The 26,189-nt window shown below is 28.5% G+C and overlaps 2 protein-coding genes across 8 annotated transcripts in view; one reads left to right on the top strand and one right to left on the bottom strand.

Annotated features, from left to right (window-relative positions):
• The window catches only part of LOC107444740 (espin protein forked), a 267,337-nt gene extending 249,143 nt beyond the window's left edge, over positions 1 to 18,194 (top strand). For 6 of the 7 annotated variants that reach the window (XM_043049623.2, XM_043049573.1, XM_043049683.1 and 3 more), the window contains 7 exons: positions 5,016 to 5,266; positions 5,352 to 5,632; positions 6,352 to 7,650; positions 11,207 to 11,319; positions 12,108 to 12,263; positions 13,147 to 13,241; positions 16,285 to 18,194. In XM_043049623.2, coding sequence (XP_042905557.1) covers positions 5,016 to 5,266; positions 5,352 to 5,632; positions 6,352 to 7,650; positions 11,207 to 11,319; positions 12,108 to 12,263; positions 13,147 to 13,241; positions 16,285 to 16,501 — 2,412 coding nt within the window. In that variant the 3' untranslated portion in view covers positions 16,502 to 18,194. Of the gene's footprint in view, positions 1 to 5,015; positions 5,267 to 5,351; positions 5,633 to 6,351; positions 7,651 to 11,206; positions 11,320 to 12,107; positions 12,264 to 13,146; positions 13,253 to 16,284 lie in introns of all 7 variants that reach the window. The other variant, XM_071179863.1, reaches the window with a different exon arrangement.
• Positions 18,195 to 20,555: 2,361 nt separating this feature from the next.
• Positions 20,556 to 21,979, bottom strand: LOC107444742 (chloride intracellular channel exl-1-like). Its single transcript, XM_016058962.3, has one exon. The coding sequence runs from the start codon at positions 21,652 to 21,654 to the stop codon at positions 20,917 to 20,919; it is 738 nt and encodes a 245-aa protein (XP_015914448.1). The 5' UTR covers positions 21,655 to 21,979; the 3' UTR covers positions 20,556 to 20,916.
• Positions 21,980 to 26,189: the final 4,210 nt, after the last annotated feature.

The following is a 26,189-nucleotide window of genomic DNA, read 5'->3' on the forward strand; positions in this document are numbered from 1 at the left end:
TAAATTATAAAAATTTACAAGCAGTTGAGAAAACAGCTTAAAAAACTCTTAATTTAGAAAAGTTAAAAAATTTTACATGATACTTTATCCTCTTCGCTGTTACTAAAGCCTATAATTCACTTTTTTTACATGGATATATTTTCCCATTTCTAAGGATTGGTATACAATTTTCTATCACTGTGTTGTTTTGGTTACGTTTTTTGTTCTTTCATACATGAACTAAATTGCAAACTTTATGCATTTATTTCACAATTCATTCACAAGAGATATTACCCCATAGCGCTTCATTTTCTCGTAACGGAGTAAATTTTTCTTCTTTTACCCTTGAAACCTCTTTTTATTCTCTAACATGTGTGGAGGGGTGGCTAAAACGTATATTGCTGCATTTGCAGACGATAGGAATGTGCTCTTTTGTTCTTTTTCTCTCTCTTTCTTTCGTGAAAGTGTTCTCTTCGAAGAAAACTGCCATGAAATACAGTAATAGTGGAATTCTAAGTTTAATCGATTTATTCTGTTAATTTTTCTACTGAAACGGGTTTACAATACTTCTTTTTGTTTACCTAATAACTTTTTGTTTCTGATTTTTACTTCTTATTGTTTTACAACTAGAAGAGCTTCTAACTTTAGAATTATCATTTACACAGCTTAGTTTAAAATACAAGTGGAAGAACGTGTTCAATCTAAAACTGGAGAACATGTTGCAGTCGTATGCAAGTAAAGATTATTAATTTATCATGACAGTTATTTAAAATGTGACGAGTTTAATAAAAAGAAAACTTACTACTGAAGCTTTTACTTACTTTCATCCATAAACTTACTGACTTGTTCTCCTCAAAAATAAGTCTTTAAAATAATATGGTTTTTAACGGAAACTCATAGACGACTTTTTAGTGATTTCATATTTTAAAAAAAGCTGATAGTTTTCAAACTAAAATACCACTTAACATGGTTTTTCTCTAAGCTATGTCAGAAAATAAAAAAATAGCGTTATTAATGGGGGAGTTATAGATTATAAAACTGACTATTTTGTAAATACACCAAAATAACATTTAATATGTTCTTTCGATAAACTAAGTCATTAAAAAATAAGGTTTTTAATGAATAATCTTACACATTTCTTGGTAATTCTGTAGAAGGTTATGTCTTCAAACTTTTTGATATGCCATACATGTTTTTCGCAAATGTCCGACTTTAACTTTTCTTAGAGTCTAAATTCAACACCAACTTATAGCCTATAAGAAAGTTCACCGAATTCAAGAAAAAATTAACAGTATTGCTAACAATTGTACAAGTATTGCTAAGTAAATGTTGATTTCAAAATGTTTACATGTATTTTGTGAGCACGGTTAGAATTAAAGAACTGAACTGTAAAGAACCGAATTTGACTGACGTACTAAACTGAACCTTTCAATTTCAAATTTTTTTTGTCTAGGAGGCGATCGATAGAAATCACTATAGGTTTTTTGTTTTGTTTATTAAAGCACCACATTTTGCTGTTTGTCAAAATTTAAAGCTCGTTCTTTAAATAGTTTCAGTAATTTTTCTTATTCTTTTTCAATAGTTCGATCAAACATAGACACTTTCAAATGTAATGAACTAGTTTTATAATTTAAATTTGTTTATTCATATTATTTATGCAAGTAATATTTTTATTTATAATAATTATAAAGATTTTTCTAAACAATGTTTATAATATTTAAGGCCTATTTTCTTCTTTTAACTTTCCAAAGTGGTCTAACTTTTAACATACTAAACCCTACTTTACTAAGTACTACTCGGTACTACTAACATACCGAGCTGGTGTCAGAATTATTCGGAGTCGAGCGAATACTTTCGACTCTTGAACACAGCTCCGATAATAACATTAAAATATAATTGCACTTAAAAATGCATTTGATAGACTTTTATCACTATAAAAGAAAATTTTACAACTTTCATGAGGCTGTTTTTTTTTCGTTTATCTTTATATTTAACATAAATTTGATATCATATACTCTTATCTGTATGAAAATACATTTTATTGTGTGCCTTTATTTAAATAATATTAAAAAATTATCTTGAAAATTAAATTCTTATCAAAATTTTATCCCCCAAATGGCTTTTACTTTGAATATTTTATAGATAAAACAAGTGCTGCATACATAAAATTCAAATAACTCTTGATTAAAGAAGTATTTTTATCTCGGGAATTTCAAATTTAAGATAAACTCTCTAAACATGTTTTCAACTGAGAAATGGTTGCCAGAGAATTCAGAAATTTCATTTACAACAGGCTTATCAATTGTTTCTATTTAAAGTTATTTTCTTAAAATGCAGGATCTATAGCCTCGATGCATCTTTGATTAAAAATAGCGATTTTATTTACTTTCTTACTTCCTTTTAGAACTCACTGAACAGAAGTTACTGAAAAAATAGCGATATATTGAGGGAAAAAAACTCAGCGTTTGTTTTTTAATTAATGAAGAACTGCAATACAATTTGGAACAGTGCTATGTGAAGCAGAACTATATGTTTTCAAACTTTTAAATAAATTATATAAAAATACTAGAAGTTATCGAGTCTACATTTTACATTTCCGTAGGTTCCAGTATATGTTCTTTTAAGAAAGGGCATTAATACGAAATAAACATTAATTTAATGCATTTCATTAAAAGATCGACTATAAATAAGATACCGTTTTATTTCTTAAGTGCATCTTATTTTCTGATTCTTATGAAGGGTTTTATTTCTACGGTGGTAACAATAATTATACGTTAATGTTTTTGATATTTTAATTTACCAAAGTTTATTCGCAATTATTTTGACTTTCACTACATGTACATAAATACCAAAAAGTCCTAATACTTATTCTTTAAATATATTAAGTGTTTACTTAGACAAAATAATTCTTTCCAATAACTCTGAAATCAATTTTTTTGTTTTATGATGCATCCACAAAGAACCTTAACGAAAAAGTGTTGAAAGCAACAGCCACGTATCTACCATGTGTTATTGCAGTCTGTTAAGCACATCTGTTAAGCCTACTTTTGTGTATACGTATGTTTTGTGTATACGCCATTTTGCGGTTTTCAGATGGATTTTTTCATAAGCGTTAAGAAAAATTGTTTTTTTTAAAGCGAATCTATGCATTCGTATACATAATATTGGGTAGAAATAATTCTTCATCTCAGAAATCATTGAAATAATTAAATTTTAGCTTAAATAGTAATATCGAAGAAGTTGTAGTAATAGTAATTTAGTAAGAGTAGTATTAGTAGTAGTGGTAATAATAATCTAGTAGTCAGAAGCAGTTATATCGAAAATTACATATATTTATAGCATGAGTATACTATCAAAAGTAACCTAGGCAATATTTGGAAGAATTGCAATAATGTACTTAAGTCACTTAAAAATTTACTGTTTTGGATTTAAAAACACTAAAATTACTATGTGTAGCTTAAGACAGTGCACTATTCGGGCTATTTTTCTCAAAAAGGTGATAGGCTCTTAAACGATAAAGCACATTGCCTTATCCCCCCTGGTTATTGACTTAGAGTCACTTTTGGCTTAATACCCATTATATGTGTTCGTGGTGCCAAAACCATATTATATATATTGCAGTGTAAATGTCTTAATTATAGAAACTGAGTATACAAACCTGCTTTAAAGCTTTTCAAAGAATTATGATCTTGTTCTTTCCCTTCACTTTTTTAAAAGAACAAGGCGGGAAGTTTAATAACAATGAATTCAAAAGGTTTTTAAATGAATGACAAGGAAGTGGATAAGCTTAAAAAATTTCATAATATAATGATTCAGTATTCATTTAACCTTTAAATGGTAGTATGGCTAAACAATAGCAAAGCACCTGTTCAGCTGAAAGTCAAACAGTTTTCACTTTGTTACTTCAAAAGGTATACGCTTAAAATAATGCACTTTTATAACTAATGGCTTTTATAACTTCTATATTATATATAATTTTTACATAAATTTAGTCATGATTTATAAAGGAAAAAAAAATTTTTTTGACTCCCATGTTTACGTTTTAGCTACCACTTCTCGTGTTTAAAGCCTTTAAATTTCATCTATGTTATGCTTCATAGATTTGCGTTGAAGCAATTGCGCAATTTTTCAAATCTTTGAGTCTTGATAAATTTTCATTCGTATTTTCTTTTCCATTCCGTGTTTACTTGGAAGAACTCATTGTTAACTTTTTTTTAAGATGTTCAAATTTATTACCCAAAACTTGTAACAAAGTTTAACTGCATCAAAATAAGAATTATTTCGCTTGATGTAAAATTGAAACACTGACATTTCCACGCATTTGCGTTAGACCTATACTTCTTGATATCATAAATTACTGTTCCGTAGAATAAAAAATCGATAAATAGATAAAATAGCGACAGTTGCTCCAGTTTTTTATAGAAAAGATAGTGTTATGCTTTCTGTTTGGCTATGAGAAAAAAATACTTTGCAGTAATGAAATCGCGTGATTTGTGACGAAACTTGAAATCTCAAATTTATGACGAAAGTGTTTCCTCAACTCGAAACCTCCTCGTAGTGTATTGCGACAGATGCTAGAATGACGAAACTAGAATGAAGACAAGGCGATTGAAAATAAAGTAATAAAGTAAATACCAGGAAGATCCCGGGATCGAATTCCTCTTCAGGAATGGGTGCAATTTATCTTTTTGTTCTATATATAACTCTTGTGTTGTTAGGGTGATTTATATGGTTTTCACGAAAAAGGGATTATTAGAAACAATTAAATATTTTAGGCACAAAAATTTTATTTATTTATTATTTTTATTATAAATTTTTTTGTAAATAATAGAATGACGAAATATTTCTTTAATTTTGACGAAATTCGTTTCCTCGAAGAAGTAACGATAGTTATTTCGTCAGTATGACGAAAAATTCGCTTGGAGCATATACCCTTAAACGGTTTCGTCAAAAAACGAACATAGTTTCATGATGTTTGATTATCCATTTTATACAGTGTGGTAAGAAATCAATTAAAAATATATTTGTTTCTAAAGGATTCTGACGGTTGTTCTTGCCAATCTACTGGATCAGAAGAAAGCTGTAGTCTTACAGACGATTATCCATCTGATACGACCACAAGCAGTACCCGTTCTTCGATTCAGGGACCTGGTCGTGGTGCACCCCACACCGTTTTGTCTGGCTGGAATTTCTACAGTTCCCATCATCAAAGCCGATCGCAACACTCTAATGGTCACCGCCATCACTCCCAAGAACGACACTGCAAAGCGAACAATCCCAATCACAGGTACAGGTAACGGGATAAATTTGTACAACCAGTTACTTTCCTTGAGTGTTTCAATTGTAATCTTCATGTTACTTTGAAATTACAGGAGATGCTCTAGTAGTTCCTCTACCCACTCTAAGCGCATGGACTCTGGATATAACGGTGGTACAGGAAGTATCCACGAAGGTAACACCAGACATAATTCTACAGATACGCTGAACACCTCCCAAGAACCATTCTTTCTTCACGAGCCAAACATGACCTCAGACGACAGAGTCAAGAAGCTGTTTGACAACAAAAACAAGAAGAACGTCAAAGAAGAAAATGGCACGACAGACAACACAGTAAACAACAACATAAACAATAATACCAACGCCGCTCAAATAGGTAAGTATAATTTTGCGCTTCTAAAATTAAAATGAAAAATTAGCATTCTTCTTCCACTATCAATTTTTTATTCAAAAATATTTTTTATTACTAATCTCGAGAGTATAACAATATAGTATTTAAACTACAATATTTACTAATACATTTGCAAATACGGTTAATTTTGAACGTTATTTTAAAATTGTTTTATCCTTGCATGATATTTACAGAAGAAGTAGAATTCGAATGCGTCCTGCTGTAAATTTCTAAAAGCCATTGTGGAAAGACAGCTTCTTCATAGCTTTTGAAATTCATTTTTATGTATAAATATCATTTCGATTGAGGCAGCATTTGCAACACAAAGAGCGCATCTCGTTTAGTGTTACTTTACTACGCTTGATTCTTTTTTCTCCCCTTTCTTTTTTAAAAAAAAAAAAAAAAAAGAAAACTTAAGACGCAGAAAAGTGTCAGGCCATATGACTATCATTATCACTCCTGTAAACTGTTTATTTAAGGATATGTTTTCTTTTGATCCGTGGCACTTTGATGTTTTCTGGCCACAGTTTTGCCATTTTTGTAAGCAGAACGTGTTTCCTTTCCGAGTCGTAAATTTTTTCATTTAATTTAGACACAAAATCTTTTTGTTTCACTAGATACCAAGGAATATATTGGATGCTCTTAGCACATTTGATGCTATACTTATAACTTTAAACTTACATTCTCATTGTTTCATATTTTAGTGACAGTGGAGGTTCACCATTCTTCTGCCAGTGAGGATTCAAACAGCGTCTCTGACGTCAGTGATCCCATTCCAGACTACGATGACCAGGGGAGTCAGGCCAGCAGCACAGGTAACAACAACGGCACCCACCGTCACAAAAAGACCAGCAGAGAAGCCAGCAGCTTGAGCACAGATGAGGGCATCTACCACGAAGGAGACGACGACGTCGACGAGGAGGAGGATGAAGATGATCTGCATAGACTGGTTCCTCACCACCCAGAGGACGAAGAAGACGATGAGGACGAGCTGCATGACAATGAGGTCAGTTTCTCTCCTCACCACCAGGAGGATCTGGTGGCCATTCGGAACAAGAGGCCGCCCCCGGAACAGGATGGCCCCTACATCGGGGGCGGCAACCATGCGCACGTGTCTCGGAGAGCATCCAATCCCGTCGATGCAACTCATGAAGACAGCAAGAGAGCGACGGTGATGGAAAACAACAACAACAATCTGTCGAAAGAGAATGGAACCCAGAGATCGCCAGAAAAGAAGAACGTCAAGCATACCAATTCATCACCGGTACATCAGGTTACCACTCTGCCAGTGACGAAGAAATCTTTGGAAAATGTATCTTACCAACCTCCCCCGCCACCACCTCCTCTACCAACGAAGAAAATAGAAGAGAGTAAACCTGTTGCTAGGCCTCCATCGCCTCCTCCTATGCCCAAAATCGAAACAGATATTAATAGATCAAGAGCCCCTATACCCCCTCCACCACCACCAGATCTACCCATAAAAATCAGATCATCAGACAGCACCACAGACGACGATTTGGCCTCACAAAAATCAGATGAATCCTCAGTGGATGGTAGTGAAGGCAAAAGGTATGTTAAAGCTGCAACAGCAAGAAGGAACAGTCACCAAAGAACTCTACCTTTCATTCCTCCGCAATTCAGCTTTCCTCCAGACACGAACGAGAATATCCGTCCATCGGAATATCTCAGACAAGCTAAGAGTTCCGGATCCAAAAGCTCAACACTTAAATCGAATTCCACCCTTCACAGGGCAGTGTCTATGGGTGAACTAGCAGTGTCTGCCAAACCTGAAAAAATATCGTATGGTAGCAGAACGGAGAGTCACGAGACTTTGTTGGAAAGCGACTCTCGATCTTTTACCCAAAGTCCTGTCAATAACAGAGATGATATAAGGCCGCATGCACCTTTGACCAACAGTAACAGTAATACGCCTCTTTTCAATATAACGGTAGAGCAACTACAGACTGTTCACCTCAAGAAAACAGATAAGCCATCTACTCCTGGTATGCTTTCGGTTTTGATGTTTTTTAATTAAAAGTATTTATCAGCATAAAAGGAATTAGATTTCACTAATCAAATCAATTATTATATATTAGTATAATTAGTATAATTATTAGTATAATCAATAGTATAATTATTATTATACTATTGTTACAGAAAATACACAATGGCTATCTTTTATTTTAAATCAAGTGCCTGAATTTTAGTTTTAATGAAACTCTATGTATTGCAGTGATAAATTTTAAATACATTTATTTCTACATTTAAATTTTTGATCACTCGTCTTTAGAGAGATTTTGGAAAGCATTCTCTTTGACTTTAATCTGACTTTCTAGCATCTCTGATGCTATTTGAGCATTACAGCGTACACGCGAAAATTTTCTGATAATTCTCAGCATCGATAAAATAAGGTTAGCGTTGCGAGTAACGTATGATAAACGGTATGCAAAATTTCTCTATTGATGATTGTTGTGCCTTGAATTTGATAATAACCCCAGTCAGATGAAATAATTTTGTAAAATTTAATCAGTTTTCTAAATTTGAATCAATTTTAGAATTTACCATGATTTAGAATTAGATTTAGAATTTGCATTGTATTCATACATAAATATATTAAAAAATATTTGACACTGACTATAATGAGAAAAAAAATATAATGTAATGTTATTATTATAATTAATGGTTTAAAATAATTTTTAATGAATCGTTGAACCAACTATAATAATATCTTTACATGAATCATTAAATTATCTATTTGATTTCTTAAATTGTTTTTAAGTAGTAAATTTGATAAGTTTATAAAACTTAAACTTGATGATGTTTATGGTATGATATGTTCTAATTATTAATTTTAAATTTTCATTAAGAGAAATTTTCTTGTATTTAATGAGGCTTTGAAAATGTGTACACTTCCACTCATTTTGAGAAATTTACCCTTTGTTGTAAAAATATATGAAAAAAAATTGTATCTTTTTTTTTGTACGAATATGAAAGCAAACATATTTAGACTATAATTCATAGCAATATAATTGGATTTGACTGAAAATGATTAAATTATAAAGTCTCTACTTATCAAGAATTAGTCAATTATTCAGGTTGTTAAGTAACTGAACAGTAAACAGTAAATCATCTCATCATGAAAAAAAATTACTATTTATTTAAATGCCAAGGAATGTATTCGCAATTTCGCAATATATATCAACAAATGACAAAGGTTATAGTCAAATTATTATAATCTTAATGAATAGAAAAAATGGCTCAATAACTTAATGAATGTAATAATATTAATTCCTAACTAAATTTAAATATTAGTTTAAACATTATGAAAAAAACAAAAATAAAAGAAATAAATTAGAATTTTTGACAATAAAAGAGTTACTGTAAAATATAAACTGCGTTATGGGTTAAGCTTTTTATAATTTTAGTATTTATAAATATTAAAATATATATTACGCAAATATAAAGTATTTCTCTAAACCTTTATACACTATTTTTATGAAAAATCCTTCTGCGATACATCGTATTTTGAGAGCAACTTTCTGACAACGTTTAAGGCAGTAAGAAACTATTAACATTATCTCTTAGATACCTTAAAATGTACACAATCTAATCTATTTTTCACATATGGCTTTTTCCACATTGTGAAGTTGAAATTTCTATCCATTCGCTCAATAATCATTTCCTTGAATTATCTGAAAACATTTTGTGCTAACACACGACTTTTTTTAATCCCTGTGGGTGATAGAAGTCTTTTTTTTCTCGATGCTATCAAATTATGTTGATTTAAGTAAGTGTTTATGTATAACTTTATTTTGCTTTCAGTTGTGTACCATTTTTTATATAGCTGCACATTTCTTTTTTTAACTCAAAATTTTATTCTGGAGATATAGGCACTGTTTAAATTTAACTGCATGAAATAAATTTTCATATTATCACATCAGCAATCATTATTTAGCTTCGATTTGCATAATTATAATATTATTTATTATTAGTAATTAATAAGAATTATAATTAATTATTAATAAAAATTATAAAATATTTTCTGAATTGTAGTGATTGGCTTACCGCTAGAGGGCGAGTTGATCACACACCCAATTAAATGATTAAGGAAGTAAAAAAAAAATTTTAAATTTGAAATTAAGTTTAATTAAAAATTGAAATTATTTTTTTTTTAAATTAAGGAGGGTTCTTCGCGGTAGGCTGGTTTTCCTATGTTCGGGTATATATTTTAATATTTTACGTTTCGGCAACTGAGGGCCCTTTTATTTTGTTTACAAATCGTTATTATAGTTTTTAAATGTTGATAAATGTTCTGGTTGCTGTTATTATGAACTTTTCCCTTGGATTTATATCGAAACCAATAGTTCTAGTCACAGGAATAAAATAATTAAAGTAAAAGGAAAGCTATCTCCGAATAAATAGAGATATAAAAATACATTCAATGTTATGAAAAAAATATTTAAATTTTATTTTAGATTTTATAGGATAACACGTATTTCACCTATTTAAGTTATAATCTGTTGATCGTGAATTTGATAAAATAAGTTTTGTTTTGGAGAAAAAATTTATTCGATTAAAGTTGGGAATAAAAACGCTTCGCTTCCAAAATATTTCTAGAATGTTTAGTTTTCTTGTTTCGTTTTAATTTCAAAAAATAATGCTAAATCTTTCGTAAATGTAATTAGATTACGAAATTTAACGAAAATAAATGAGCGATCAGGAGCAACTGAACCCAAAACTGTTACTTTTAAATATTTTTTCAAGTTTTTTGTCTTTTCTCTGCATCATTAAATTTTTCAATTTCCTTATCGAAAATGTATTCGCTTATTACAAATGTCCGGAAAATTGGCTATGATGCCAAAAGTTTTCCAATAATTCTGAATTTAAAGCTTCAAAATGCAAGTGCAGAGCACATATCAAGATATGAGTATGAGGCATCAAAGATTTAATCTTGTCCGCACAAGGCAAATAAGCAGACAAACAGTTTTTTTATTGAAAAAACTTTACTACTTTACGTTTCATTTATTTTTTTTGCATAATATTTTTCGAAATCTTTAATTCTTTTTTGAATTACTATTTACAGAAATAAAAATTTTTTAGAGAAAATCTTGAATCAGTTAATTAACGTTTTCTTAAACAAATGTAACTCAATTAAAAAAGAAATTACACTGTAATGTACTAGAACCTAGTGAATCATATCAAAATTAGTTTCACACTGAGAACTCCCTTTTTTTAATTTAAAAAAAATCAGTTGTGTCTTGATTATTTCAAAACAATCATGAATCCAAGTTCACCACATAACATACCAAAACATTTTTTTAATTCAAATGACTAGATTTTTCTGTCTAAACGTATTTACTTCAGTTTAACTCAACTATTACCTAGTCTAAGAATTAACTAATTTTTAAAAAAAAAATTTATGAAGAGAAAAAAAACCTTATTAAACTTCATTTTGGGCATTAGGATCGGTTGAGAATAATTTTCGATAAAAAAAAAAGCATACATTGAAACATGAGAGTTGAGTTGCACTGTGAATAATCAGCCATATTTGTATTGCAGAGAGGACGGTGTTGTTGCAGAAAAATGATCTTATTGCAGAGCTGAAGCAAACAAAGGATATAGAAGGTGTGAGAAAAATGAAAGAAGAAAGGAGTAAAATCGAAGAAGTCATGGTAAGTAAGAATGATTTGTCCAAATTACCTGTTATTTTTTATATATATATATAAATTATTTAACGCAAATTATTTGCAATTTTCAGCATTTTGAAGCAATTTTAAGAAGAATCAACTGTCTTTTAAGATTACTTATTTTGTTAGTAAACACACAATTAAATTTATTATATTGTTTAGACACACGGTATAAGAATTGGTTCAAGTTTCATAAAATCTTTTATCTTCAAATTTTTAAATTTAAGTGATATATTTTTTTATAATTAAATTAGTTAAAAAAATATCATGCCGTAAAATATTTATTTAAAACTAAAAAAAGGCCATTTAAAACATAATTTACTTCAAATCTTAAAAAGAAAGAGATAATTTCTAGCTATTACTAAGAACTGCAATTTAATATTTTAAACATTTCTGTTAATTTGTAAGAGCCAGAAACAGATTTTTTGAAACTTTCTTAGTCTTATAGCATTATGAAGCTATATAATTTATGCTGAAATTCATTTGATTAAAAAATCGTCTGCAATAGACATTATTTATTTTAGCCATTAAACTTTTTCTGTGATTAACTAATGGTACCTAATATTTTTAATAGATTCCTTCTATTTTTATTTTAAAAGTATATTCCAAAATCTGTAATTATTTTCCAATCTGCACTTTTATAAACATTACTGCAAAATTTTTGTGTCAAATAACTAAGAATTTTAGATATAAATTTGTTTCTAAACAGAAAACATTCTCCCTGTAAGTAAAATAGATTTAAGCGTCTGATATTTTATTTCCGTTGTATTTAGACTGCAGACATGGCCCAGAATTTTAAAGCGGAAAAGTTCGTGGATCAAATTCCAGAAGTAGATGCAAATGGATGTGTCATTCCACCGTGGAAAAGACAAATGCTTGCCAAGAAAGCCGCAGAAAAAGCCAAAAAAGAAGCCGAAGAACAAAGAATTGTAAGAAACAGATCCAGACTTATAAATATTTGTAGAATAATAGTTCTTACTATATCAGAAACGAATGAATAATTTTATATTTCAGTAGATGAATTTCAACTTTCGTATTAGTGAAACTCAAGGTACATATGTAATACATTTTGTTATTAGATGAAGCAATTTAACAAAATCCCACCCTCGATTTTCCATTACAGAGTCGGATTTCATGCTTACTTCTCACCTGAATCTTTTTCTGCAATTAATAAAGCTTTCTCAAACTTTTAATGACAGCGTGACTCGTGTGATATTTTACGGTACTATGAGGACCGTTTGTTTTCAAAATTTGATTGAAAACAAATAAATGAAATTCAACATGACAATACTTTTCGTGCTCTGTAAAAAATTCCAGATCATATCGCTGTAGAAAATACCTGTACTTTGAGTGAAAATCCATAAAATCCATTTTTCCGTAATTTTTACTGTAATATCTGTAATACTTATTTAATTAAACTGATTCAGTGATTTTGTGATAATTACTGTAAAAATTACGGTTTGTCATATTTAACATGTTCCGGCAAAAATTGATTTTACGGTTTAAAGTACCTGCACACTGAGTGCCGGTATTTTTTACAATAATTTGATCCAGAGTTTTCACAGTGCAGTATATGTTTCTTATTTTACTTTAATATCACTTCACTTTTCTATTTAGTTATTTAACGCAAATACGTATATATGCGTACTTCCAAATTATTATTTTTTTACTTTTCTATTAATGCTCCAAATATTTTAAGCACTAAACGGAGAAGAAAAAAAAGAAATACAATGTTTCATAATTTTGTATCCATGTTTATTATTTTTAATTTGTTCACACCCTGAAAAAAATTGTCCTATTTTATTTTATCAGAGAGAAGCGGAAGCAAAGAAACTAAATTCCATCCCTCCATGGAAACGACAATTGCTGCAAAGGAAAGATCCCCCTAGTCCAGTGACGCAACTAAAGTAAGCTAATGGTTGTTTAATTTTTTGCATTATTTTTCTAATTTATTTCTTACTTTCTATATATTTTTATTTCTTATTTGTTAACATTTTCTGTTGGTCAATTCAGTTCTATCTTTGTTGTAAATAAGAATCCCATCACAATTCACTATTGATAAAATGTTTAAAGAAGTTAAATGCACGATTCTTATGTTAAAACCTATGGTCAGATAATTTTAGTGGTTAGAAAGTTTGTAATAGATTGAAAGTTTTTAATACAAAGATAGTAAAAAAATGATTTTTGGACAGAAGTAAGGCTAATTATCATAATTAATACCTTATTTTTTCATTACTGTAGGTTACTTATTTAACGAGAATTACCAGTTTATAAATGCGAAATGTTTTTGTGTTTTTTTAATTTGTCTTTCTGGTGCTTTAATGAAGTATTTCTAAAAAATATAACAAATATTACTCAGACATCAAACAGTATTTCCGTTACGGGATAATTACCGGAAAATCGAGAAAAAATACAGCGAAACGGAAGCGATTGCAGAAAAAAATAATTCTGCGTACAATTAAAGGAATTTTGTGTTTTTGCTTAATCCAAATTTTCAAAAAAATAACTTTTCGTTAGTAAAATATTTTTAAATTATATGAATGTGGCAAGATATAAAATGAATATAATAGAATGAATAAGTCAGAATAAAATGTCCCGGGAGGCATTCTTCGGGGTCGAGTAAAATGTCTATAGAGAAATGAAAAAATTGAATGACATGTTTTCGAATGCACTACTGTGAAGGAATAAAATGAAAATAATAAATATAAATTAAATGTTTCTGAATGCATTGTTAGTGCTGGGATAAAAATGTCTATGAAGTAATGAATACATCTGAATGAAATGTTTCTATGTTCATTGCTGGTGGTGGGAAATACAATATCTATGGTGAAATTAATAAAGTAGAGTAAAATGTTACTGAAGGCAAAGTTTGATGTAAAATAAAAGTATCTTTGGACAAAATAATTCGATTAAAAAAATCAAATAAAATAAATAAAAATTCGCATAATAAATTCGAATAAAAATGTTTTTTAGTTCATTTTTTATGGTGGGATAAAATGCCTATGATTTTCTATTGTGGTGGAATAAATGCCTATTTGTAGTGAACAGTGGTCTATGAAAGAATGAATAAATCCTAATCGAATATTTTTGAATTCATTTTTAATGCTGCATTATGTATCCATAATATAATAAATAAAGTAAAGTAAAATGTTTCTTAGTTCATTGGTAATGGGGGGATAAAATGCCTATGATTTTTTTTCTATTATGGTGGAATACATGTCTGTTAATTGTTAACAGTGGTCTATGAAAGAATGATTAAATCTGAATAGAACATTTTTGAATTCATTTTGCATAATATATCTATAATATAATAAATAAAGTAAAATAAAATAAAATGTTTCCGAAGGCATAGTAGAATAAAAATGTTTATTGGGAAAAAATAAATTTGAAAAAAGTGTTTCTTACTGCATTGTTTCTAGTGGCATAAAATATCTGTGATGATATGAATAAATTTGAAGTTAAATTTTTTAATGCATTGTTTGTAGTGGTATACAGTGTCTATGTTAAAATGAATAAATCTGAAGAAAAAATTTATTTTTCGGATTCATTTTTTGATGCGTCATAATACATCTATATAATTAATAATTCTGAGTTAAATTTTTTTGAATGCTTGATTTGGGCTGAAATAAAATATCTATTGTGGAAGGAATAAATCTGAATAAAATGTCTGTTGTAGAATTCATTTTATGAAAGACAAATTCTTGTTTAAAGTTTCATAAATGATGGAAGACTCTTTAAGAAACTACTAAAAATCACCTTACTTATTTTTCCTTCTGGAAGAGAGCCACCAAAAATAAAGCAACATATGAAAGGTCAGCATAATACACTACTTACGTCTCTTATGTGAGTGCAACTTGTTTTGGGGGGAAATATGTTCTTGACATTTATTTTAAGTTTTGCGGAAGTGATTAATTTAGCCTTTAAAATAGTTTAATGTGTCAGATGAATTTCAAACCCTTGCTTGTACAAGAAATACATGAGTTTGATATGCTACAAAAGTATAAATATAGATATTGTGTCTAGATATTTAAGTGATTTAACCAAAAAATTAATATTCTGTTGGTTTAAACTTATATTCAAAAAGTTAAGCTTGCTATTGTAGTACTCCCTGGAAAAAAATAATTATTTCTATCTGGTGTAGCAATTAAGATTTATTTTATGAACGAAACCAATAAAATTATTTTATAAATCATGGAACAAATTCATTTTTCGAACTTAGTGTTTTTGAAAAACATATTTAGTGTCAATGAATCCTTCAACTTTCAGTTTAGTTCTATAGATATTTCTAAAAATATGTTGTTTCATATGTGCTAAAATTAAATTCCTCCAAACCTTTTATGAAATCTCATTACCGAAAGAAGCACAAATCGAGGAGATAGATGAAACGGATCAAGGATAAAGTATTTTTTTAAGCTTTAAATTTCTATTTTTATTGTTTCAACACAATATTTTTCCTCTTTTTTTTTAATAACACAATTATGTTTTTAGTAGTTTATGCTTCTATGAGTTTGCTTCTAGGAGAAGTTATGCTTCTTATTTAATTCAAAATGTTAAGCAGATAAATCTCTCTAAAAACTGATAGTTATGTAATTTTTGCTTATTTTCAAATTTAAAGTCGTTAAAGTTTATTTCTTACTAACTATTTGCTCATACTCTTTTTTTAAAGTAAGATGTTAGTTTTGCTTTTTCCCTCTAAATGCTACTTTTTTTTTCTTTCAAATTACGCTCTTTGTTTCTGATATAAATGTATAATATGATCCCACTACAAAAATTACTAAAATATTATATTGTTCTAGTATATTATGTGATTCTAATTCATTATATAATTCTGATCAGTTGTCGGATTCAGATAAGTTATCCGCTTCTTTAAAGCTGTATGCTTCTCTCTGATTCTTTAAAATTGTATTATTCCGAAACATTATATGAGTCTAATAATTTTTTTTCCTTCAGTGTTCACAGAACGGTGTCACAACCTGTTACTAAAACTATTGATGCAACACCGCCAAGCACCCCAGAAAAACATATTGAAACATTACCCAAAAGTCCTTGTTCCAGTCCTGACCAAGCTCCAACGGAACAAGAACCTCCACAGAACGAAGATTCTGATGATATTCCTCCAAATCCTTGGTTACAACAACTTAGAAAAACAAAAAGTGTTTATCGATGACAGTAAACTTTAAGAATTAACACGAACTAAATGTAGTGAACTATTTCCTCACTAACATAAAATAAACTTTTGTTACAAGTTTACTTTGCTAGAGCAAGAAATACATTTTGATGTTCCATTAAAATATTTTCCTTTCATGGAAAAAGTAAGAAAAAAAAACATCCGGAAGATTTGAAAATTCAACTATTTCAATATAAGTTGAAGTTACTAAAATGCCAATGTGACAGAATATAAAGGTACAAACCTTTTTTTTTACAGAATTTAACTTTATTTGATAGCAGACAGCTTTTAGTTTGAAATTTGTGAAAAGGTTTTTTTATGTCTTTTGCTTTTTAAAACTTGACATTTTTAAAGATTTGGATTTAATTTTGCTCACAAAAATTAACTTGTTGAAGTTAATTATTATAAATCATGTTTCTAAAATACAGCGTCATGATCAAGTGTCGATTCGAACAACTCCAGATATCGTGTCGTGAACAAGTACTGTGTAGTATTGAGTCATATGTTGTCTAAGTCAGATCTGTAGTGATATATCACATTCCACTTGAATAACTATTTATATTGGTGATAGTCTTTTTTTGTGATGTTTTTGATTCAAACATTTATAAAACATCACCTAAATGTATAATTTCTTTGTGTAGTTAAATTTTTAAACACTTAACCAGGTTTTAAAATGCTAAAAATGCTTGTTATATTAAATTACGTTCAACAAATTTCACACTGATAAGATTAATCCATATCTTAAATTCAATGATTGTTTTTACTGAATTTATTTTAATTTTTTATTGTTCTATATTGTGTAATAAATTTATTACAATTTTTAGTACTTATTTTTAGATTTGTAAAATCATATTCGAACTTTGTATCATATTAAAATATTTGATAACTTAGAAAAACATTTAATAACTTAGAAATTTTTTTAAGGACTTAGAAAAATATTTAACAACTTGGAAAAATATTTAATAACTTAGAAAAATATTTAATAACTTTAAAAAAATATTTAAATCAATATTCGTTATATAATTGAATTTCTACAGATAAATCAATGAAACTAATGTTTGACTGCTATTGTTTACAAATGGTACTTATGATAAATAAAATACAAACAATTGATAAACAATTGTCATTATAAAATTTTAAGTTTAAAATTATTTGCATGAACGAATGAAACGTATCCTGCATTACTGAAAATAACACTTTTATGCAAGAAAAGTATGTAGTGAGCCGATAAAAATTACGAACACGTGTGTAAATAAGAATTAGCATGGATTTGCTCAAACAGTATTGTAAAATAAAGAGCTTTTGTTTTTATATATCATTGTTACCTTCTGGTATTGTTGATCAAAAATGTAAATAACTGTTTCTACACTAAAAGTTTATTGCAGCTAGCAGTAAAAACTTCTTTGAATGTAACCTCCTTTATCAGCTAAAGAAATAGGCTTTGGTGACTAGTATTTTTGTAAAATAAAAAAATAAACCAAATACTTGTGGGTGAAATGGTGCCGGTGTATTTGCCTTCCAACTTGTTATATATGTTGCACGGGCTGACAAAATGATTCGTGATATGTTCTGATGATTGCTTCTTTTCCTTTTTGTAGAACATTGCAGAAGAATATTTTTGATAAAAAATATTATGTGCATATCACCAGCTGAAATTGTTTTCTTGTAAATGCAAAATAAAATATTTCTGAAAGTTTTGGATCTCTTACTTAAATTTAAACTATTGACTTATTTTTCAATTTCAATTTAAAAGCTAATACAATTAAAAATAGATTTATATCGAACATTTTATTTAAAAAAATTGGTTGAAGGTTAGAAAACTATAATTTTCTACCCTTAGTCTACAAATTATTCTATATAGGGGAGTGTCAGGTACCCCCGCCCACTGTCAATTTCATATGCATAGACTATTTTTTTTTAAGTCAATGGGCCATCGGGCATTAATTGTTATATTAAAAAAAGATTATTTTCAAAGTTTCAAGTATTTATGCAGCTGGTAACATGGTAAACAATATTGTTGATATGTAAAAATATGTTGAATACAGTAGTCATGAAATTAAGAAAAATTGGTTGAATGCTTCGATTAAACTTCATTTTAATACTAAAAAAATAATTTTTTCTATACATACAGCATTAAAGTATGTAGTCTTAAGTTTAATTTGCACAAAGAAAGAAGTTTATATGTGAAAAATTGTTCGAGTAATTACAAATTTACAAAAAAATTGGATTTCGGGTAGCCCCGCTCACATGAATGTCGGGTATCACCGCCCAATTTTATTTCGTCGATAAATGTACGGTTGCAAAGATTATTATTTTATTGCTTCAAATTTGAATGTTATATGCATTTTTAACAACAAATATTGTTGTTATTAAATGATTGTTATTAAATGATAGAATTCACTAAAAGTATATAAATATGTAATAAATAAAATAATTTTGTGATAAAAATGATAAATGAGGTTTATCTATTGTCAATACATTGGTCATTTTCATTTACACCTGAAAAAACAGTCAAAAAACATAATTTTTGTAACTGGGCGGGGCTACCCGACACATTTTGAAAAGAGCTGAAAAACGTGTTTTTTTAAATTTCTATTTTTTTAAGTTAAACTAATTTTTTTTTGTTTATTCTTTTTGCATTATTTAATCAGATGATAAAACAATAGAAACATACAAAAATATTGATTATTACTCAATATTATACAGAAATATAAGCAATACTCCTTAAGTGGGCGGGGTTACCCGACTCTCCCCTAAATATTAAATTGTTTTGTCTAATTCTAAACTTTTATAGTGGAGTACTTTCTGGGTTAAAGGATGATACTGTACAAAACTTGGAAACTAGAATTAACTTGTATGTTACTGGGAAAAATAATCTTCGGTCCTTAATTTGTTTCAATAGTTTTCCTATAAAAAAATTATTTTATCTAAAACAAAAATTCTAATAGAACTAAATATTAATATAATTTTTTTAAAAATAATTTACGGTTTTTAGTTTAAAAGATAAAAATTAAATTTATATTTTATAATAATTCGAAAACTAATTAATAATTTTCTTCATTATAAAAAATTGAATTATTCATGATATGTTAATACCAATTTATTCACATATTTTAACTCTAAAGATAAATTGTACAAAAATGAAAAGTTTATAAACCATTTTATGAGATTTCTCGTAAAAATAAATTTTATACTTCAATCATTACAATGAACCTTTATTGTAAAAATTTTGAACTGTTCAATATATTTTATTATTATTCAATACATTTTTATTTAAATTATTTACGTGCTAAAAATTACTTTAAAATTTTAGACAGTTAAAAAATTGTTATTTGCTTTGATATTTTTATCTAAACTTACAAAAATCACTTTTTATATTAAAATACTTAAAATATTAAAAAATTAAATTGAACTGTAAACAATAAATTTTTTTTTACAAGTCAAATTATTTTTGCAATTTATACAAATTCTTTCTCTAAGAAATAGTATTTGAACATAAAGCTAATGAAATTAATTACCGATGAATAGTTTTATTTAAATTTCAGTTGAGCCTTGCACTGTTGAAAATTAATAATATTTGCTTTATCATGTTTTTAAGGATGCAAAAATATGGCATTAAGGAATATTTTAATGTTTCGATAACTAAGCATTAACTTTTCGTAGATTAAATTTCATTATGAATCATACAGGAAAAGATTTAGCCATGGTTAACATAGGATATTGATATTTTCAAGTTTAGGAAGTCTTTAAGAAACAAAAATTAATTCTAATGTGAGTTTTTTTAAATTTTCATAAAATTGAAAAGTAGTTCTAAATATGGGAGTTTGATACAATGATTTATTTTTATCTTATCGAGGATGCTAGTTTGGGTGTACAAATTAGGTCGTTCAACACATTTTATCGATAAAAAATTATTAATATTTTATTTTTACAACCACATGGAAAAGCTTAAAATATTCATAAGTTTTTACAATTTTAAAAATAGAATAATTTCCAATCTAGTTTGTTTTTATAGAGACACTTTAAAGGTTTATTGCAAAATCTTTTCCTTGGGTATCTTTTTAATATTTTAATCAATTAATTGTTTACAAATGACAATTTACAAAAAAATGCAGATTCTTCATTATATTTTTACTGTTGATTAAGCTTAGAAAGAATTATTAACTAATAAACTATTACTTTGGAAATAGCAAAACAAAGCAAAAATTAAAAACACTTTGTAACATATTAAAAGCACACAAAAAATATTGCTTAATATGTATTTACGTTTTACATGATTTAATGAACTTACAGTCCCTGCATATTTTTAAACTTAATGCATTATTTCACAAAAATTTGTTCCTTGAATACTAACCTTTCTATGTATAACATAAAACATTGCACACTTTTAAATTCAGTTTATTCCTTCATGTATTTCACTTTCTAGAATTGGCTGGAATGTCAAAAGAAAATCTAGGTTCCTCTCTAGATATTCTAGCTTTTTCTTCCATAGTTAAATTTGGTGTTTCGGGTTTTTCGGCCCAGTGCAAAATTATTTCTTGATCGGATGGACAAGCTTGCTTAAAAACATCGTCATTATAAGCCCGGTTAAGGTATGCCCACAAGTTTACAAGTTTCGGAGAGATATCAAATTTCTTAAAATGTTTAGCGGCTATTCGAATTTGGTGCAGTTTGGGTATTAGTTCACAATCCAAATGGGTTATATGGTCAGCGCATATAAATCTAGTAGTCTTGGATCGTAAAAGGTCATCAATTTTGGACAATTCGGTCTCCAATTGCGTAGAGTCTTTGGAAACATCCTTAACATAATAGCAAAACTTTTGGAACACGTCCAAACATGATTTGTCTGCATCAACATCGTCGTAGGTTAATGAGTTAGTCGGAAATGTATCATCCAAATACTGTATAATTTCATCCACATTATCGATGGCTGTATCAGAATGTACTAGAGCCGGTACTCGACGAAGAGTTAATTTTTTGAATACTTCAGGTGGTTTGGCGAAATTGACAGTTGCCACTTTGAATTGAAGTTGGTCTCTTGATGATTTGATTAGAAGAATCATAAATACCCTCTGGCAAAATGGACATCCGCCATAACGTTTTCCATCATCTCCAGCTTTAACGAACAATAGAACTTCTTCTTGAGTATTCATGTTCTATCTTTATAAAATTAGTGAGTTCACAAACAAAGATTCAATGAAGATAATGCTTCAAGCTGAAACAATAGTCAAATATATCTTCAAAGCAAAATAATCATGATAAACCATAAATTATTTCAGTTAAATCAGTTCAGTCAGAATAACTTATTCACTTTAACGTTTTCAGCAATGTATACGGAACGAAGTTTCTGTTTTCTTGAGAACTTTAAAAGTTTACCTTCTCGCAACTACAGAAAAACTCTTAGATCCTTTGGGTGCCAAAAATATCTTTTTGGCAAAGATATATCTCCCACCTCCTTTCTCCTTAAACTTGTCTGGATATTCTGAGGATGGTTTCAACGTGGATTAGAAGGATTTTTTTTTCTTTTTTAACTTTACTATTTTTTCTTTTTTAGAAGAAGCTTCTTGAATGGCTGTTTTTAAATATTGCTTATTTGAAGGAAAAGGTTTCGTGAGAAAACAGGCGGTTCAAAGTGTTAGGAAAATTTAGATGCTCATTTTCTCTCTCGATATTCCAAACAAAAAATCGTTTTTTTTCCCCACCGTTTTTCTTTGATACTGAAACACATTCAGCACATGATTAGATGCGTATGCAAACAATGAATTTTTTTTTTTGCTTAAAACTAGTATCGCTTCAAAATACTGTATCGTAAAAAAATTAATCTTGATAAGAAAGAATGGAGTTTAAATACTCTTATAAAAGTTACGTGATTTCAATATGGCTAATCAATTAATCCTGAAGTTTGAGTTAAAAGAAAAAACAATATGGAGAAAAATATCTTCAAACAAAAGATGGTAATAACTTAGTATGACCAACATGAATTTGCTTATATATCTTTTGCCTCGTATCGGCTATATTTTATCCAAACAAATTGCTAGATACAGTATATTACTATGATCAATTTTCTTATTTGATGGCAATCCTTTAATTAAAACCATTAAAAGGATAATTTTTCCAAAATCTTAGCTATCGTAAATTTTCTTCAATCCCCTTTATTAATTTTGCTTCATTTATAAGGCGTGTGTTAAAAAACTTCTGAACAATTCTTATTTAAATGGTTAATCATTTTTAATAATAATATGTTTATCATCTGAAAAAATGTTTTGAAAATAACATTCAAAAACTGAAAAAAAATTACGAAAAATTGAATTTTAACAAACTGGACTACAATTGACAAATTTGAGCTTAATTGTTTTTTAATATAAATTCTTACAGCAAAGAGTATGTGTGGATAAAAAATATTATTAATTTTAATGTACGTATTTTTTTCAGATACTTTTTTAATTTTTTTTCCTTTTTCTTCTACTCTTAAATTTTTATGAAAAATTTTATAAGTCCGTAAAAAAATGCTTGTTTAATTATGGAAAATTTATAGAAAATTATTTATGGGTGCTTTAATTTCGAAATTTATTCTGTAACGAATTACTTCTTTTCGCTTGCAACATTAAAAAACCAATGAAAAGTCTTGATTTATCTTTGTATTCTATTAAGTCAGTTAAATTTTATATTTTAAACATTTTTCCAAATATAAATATTTTGGAGAAATTTAATCAGCAAAATGTTGCAAAAAAGTAACTTATTTACCTCACACTTATTTAGCAAAGTCTATACTTTCTCACTGCATAATAAGAAATAAATATTGAACTACTGATGTGAGCATATTTTATAGCATAAAGATAATATAAATTTGTAAAACTCTTTAATATACAGCTCAAATACAGCCATTGTTTTGGAGAAGCAATTCTTTTAAACAAAATTGGAAAACTTTTCCTACCGGTGCAGCTGTTTTCTTTTGAATAGTTACTATTTAAACGTATCAGATAAATACCAGTTGTCGGATGTAGTACATCTATTATTGTATAAGTTGTGGCAAGAGCAGATGCAGTTAGTTAATAGAAACCGCCACTTATATAATACTTTTTTTAAAAGTAATGATAAAATCTGACCAATGGGAAAAGAGGTAATAAAACTCTGCGTCAGAAGGAAGTGGTTAATATTATTTTGAGTTGTGGATGAACAGTGAATAGGAACAGACTGCTATACCAATCTAACCACAAAAGTTCAGAAGTTTTAGCTGTCAAAGCTTCTAGTGGTTAGCTTTTTAAATGATAAGGATATTTTTAAAAAAAGCAATTTCTTAGGTAAATTTTCATGATAAAAAATTGCATTTTTTACTCAATTTTTTAAAGTTAAAAATACAAATTTGAAATATTCTTTTTTACAATACTTCGTTTAAAAAAGCTGAACAAATATGAAGGAATAAAGAAAAAACGTGTGACAAATACAGGATTTTATAGAATTTTACATTACTTTATTTGATAAAATTTAATCGAATATNATGTTTTTCAACTCTGTGTGCTTGTAGAATATATTAATTTTCACTTAAATGCAAACGTTTATATATCAAATTGAAGGTAATTTAATGCAAAATTTAATTACAAAACAGAATTAAAATATCGATATTATAAAAAAAGTAATGCTCATTTTAGTAGAACAAACAAACACAAATCGTTTTGAATAAGGACGTGTTTTGTAATAAAAGCGTTCTAGCCAATCACAAACACTGTTCTTAGGACCAATCAAATGTCTGTAACTATAGTTTAGGTTATTTGGATGGTAAAAGAGTTATTGTTGTGGAAATATTTTTAGGAATGATGCATGCTAGTACAATTAAATAGAGTATTGCTGTTTTTTGAATATTTAAAGTCATTTTTTTTAATTAAACTAATTTTAAACAATGTCATCAACAAGAAGAACCGATTGGATATCTAAAAAAAGAAGCCGAACTAGCACATTGAGAGAAAATGGCCTCTCTTGTGCTGAAATTGCAAGACAAGTTGGTGATTCAGTGACTTGTTCTGGTGTACGAAAGTTCTGTTTACGTTATGAAAAAACGAAATCAGTGGAAAATAAAGCCAAATCAGGCCGAAAAAATGCACAAGTGCTACTGCCGATAGAAAAATTAAACGGCTATGCCTTCAAGATAGAAAAATTTCATCAGATGCCATTAGATGTGAAATGAATGCAGCGGGTAGATTTGGACTACAAGCTAGAATTCCAAGGAAAAAACCATATTTAAATTAAAAGCAACGCGAAAAACGAGTTAAGTGGGCAAAAGAACATATTAAATGGTCAGAAAATCAATGGAAGCAAGTAATCTGCAGCGTAGAGAGTAAAATATCGCTCTCTAGTAGTGATGGTAGAAAATACGTGAGACGTAGAGTAGGTGAAGCACTTCATCCTGATTGCATTGAAGNCCTGATTGCATTGAAGCAACTACTAAAAATCCAACAAATGTCATGATTTGGGCATGTATATCTGCAGATGGTGTGGGCCGAATTCAAGTGATTGATGGTATCCTGAATGCCAAAAAATACATCGAAACTGTTCTGAAGCCAAAATTGATACCTTCCATCAGGGACACCTTCCCCAACAACGCACCATTTATTTTTCAGCAGGATTCAGCTCCATGCCACACAGCAAAAGTATGCAAAGCATAGTTTTAAAATAAAGGCTTAGATATATTACCATGCCACACAGCAAAAGTATACAAAGCATAGTATTAAAATAAAGGCTTAGATATATATTACCATGGCCAGGAAACAGCCCTGATCTCAATCCAATTGTAAATTTGTGGCGACGTTTGAAAATTCTTGTACGAAAAAAACGTCCATCCAATAAAAAACAACTAAGTGCAGCTATAATTGATTCTTGGCACCATGTGATTACGAAAGATGAACTCCAAACACTCGTTCACTCGATGAAAAAACGCTGTGAAGCTGTCTTAAAAAATAAGGGTTATCCTACTAAGTATTGATTGTGTAAGTATCACTTTAAAAAAATGCAAATCTAAGATAGATCTTACTATTAGTTGCATAACTTTTTTTGTAATAAAGATATTATAATACTGTATTATTATTAAATTCTACGTTAAATTACCTTCGATTTGATATGTAAACGTTTGTATTTAAGAGAAAATTGATATATTCTACAAGCATACAAAGTTGAAAAACATGAAACTTTCAAAAAATATCCACACTTTTGGAAACCACTGTATATGCATAATTATTATTATTATTATTTAAGAATAATTGATAAAATTTTAAATATGTCAGGTATACAAAACATTTTAAATTATGAGGAAATAAATTTTAAACAACAAGACAAAAAATTAGAGTAAAATCGGTCGAATAGTATCAGAGAAATTCAATTTTAAAGCTGTTGCATATTCAAATTTGATTTCGCGATAACTATTCAAGAATTGAATTCAGAATTGAAATTCAAATGATGAAATTCTCTTTTATTCACAACTCAAAAATTATTTTTGAGAACTCTCTGGTCCCATATCTCAAAAACAAACTCGCCAACTTAATGCGTAATAAAATTAAAGTGAAAAAAAGAATTCTAAAAAGACTATCAAATGGCAGCGGTCGCCATAGCAACGCATGCAATGACAACGCATGAGCACTGTTTACTGTTACCCTTGAGCAACATATGATAATCCCTTTTCTCATAAATGCACTCTATC

Source organism: Parasteatoda tepidariorum, chromosome 4 (assembly GCF_043381705.1).
Source record: "Parasteatoda tepidariorum isolate YZ-2023 chromosome 4, CAS_Ptep_4.0, whole genome shotgun sequence".
NCBI lineage: Eukaryota > Metazoa > Arthropoda > Arachnida > Araneae > Theridiidae > Parasteatoda > Parasteatoda tepidariorum.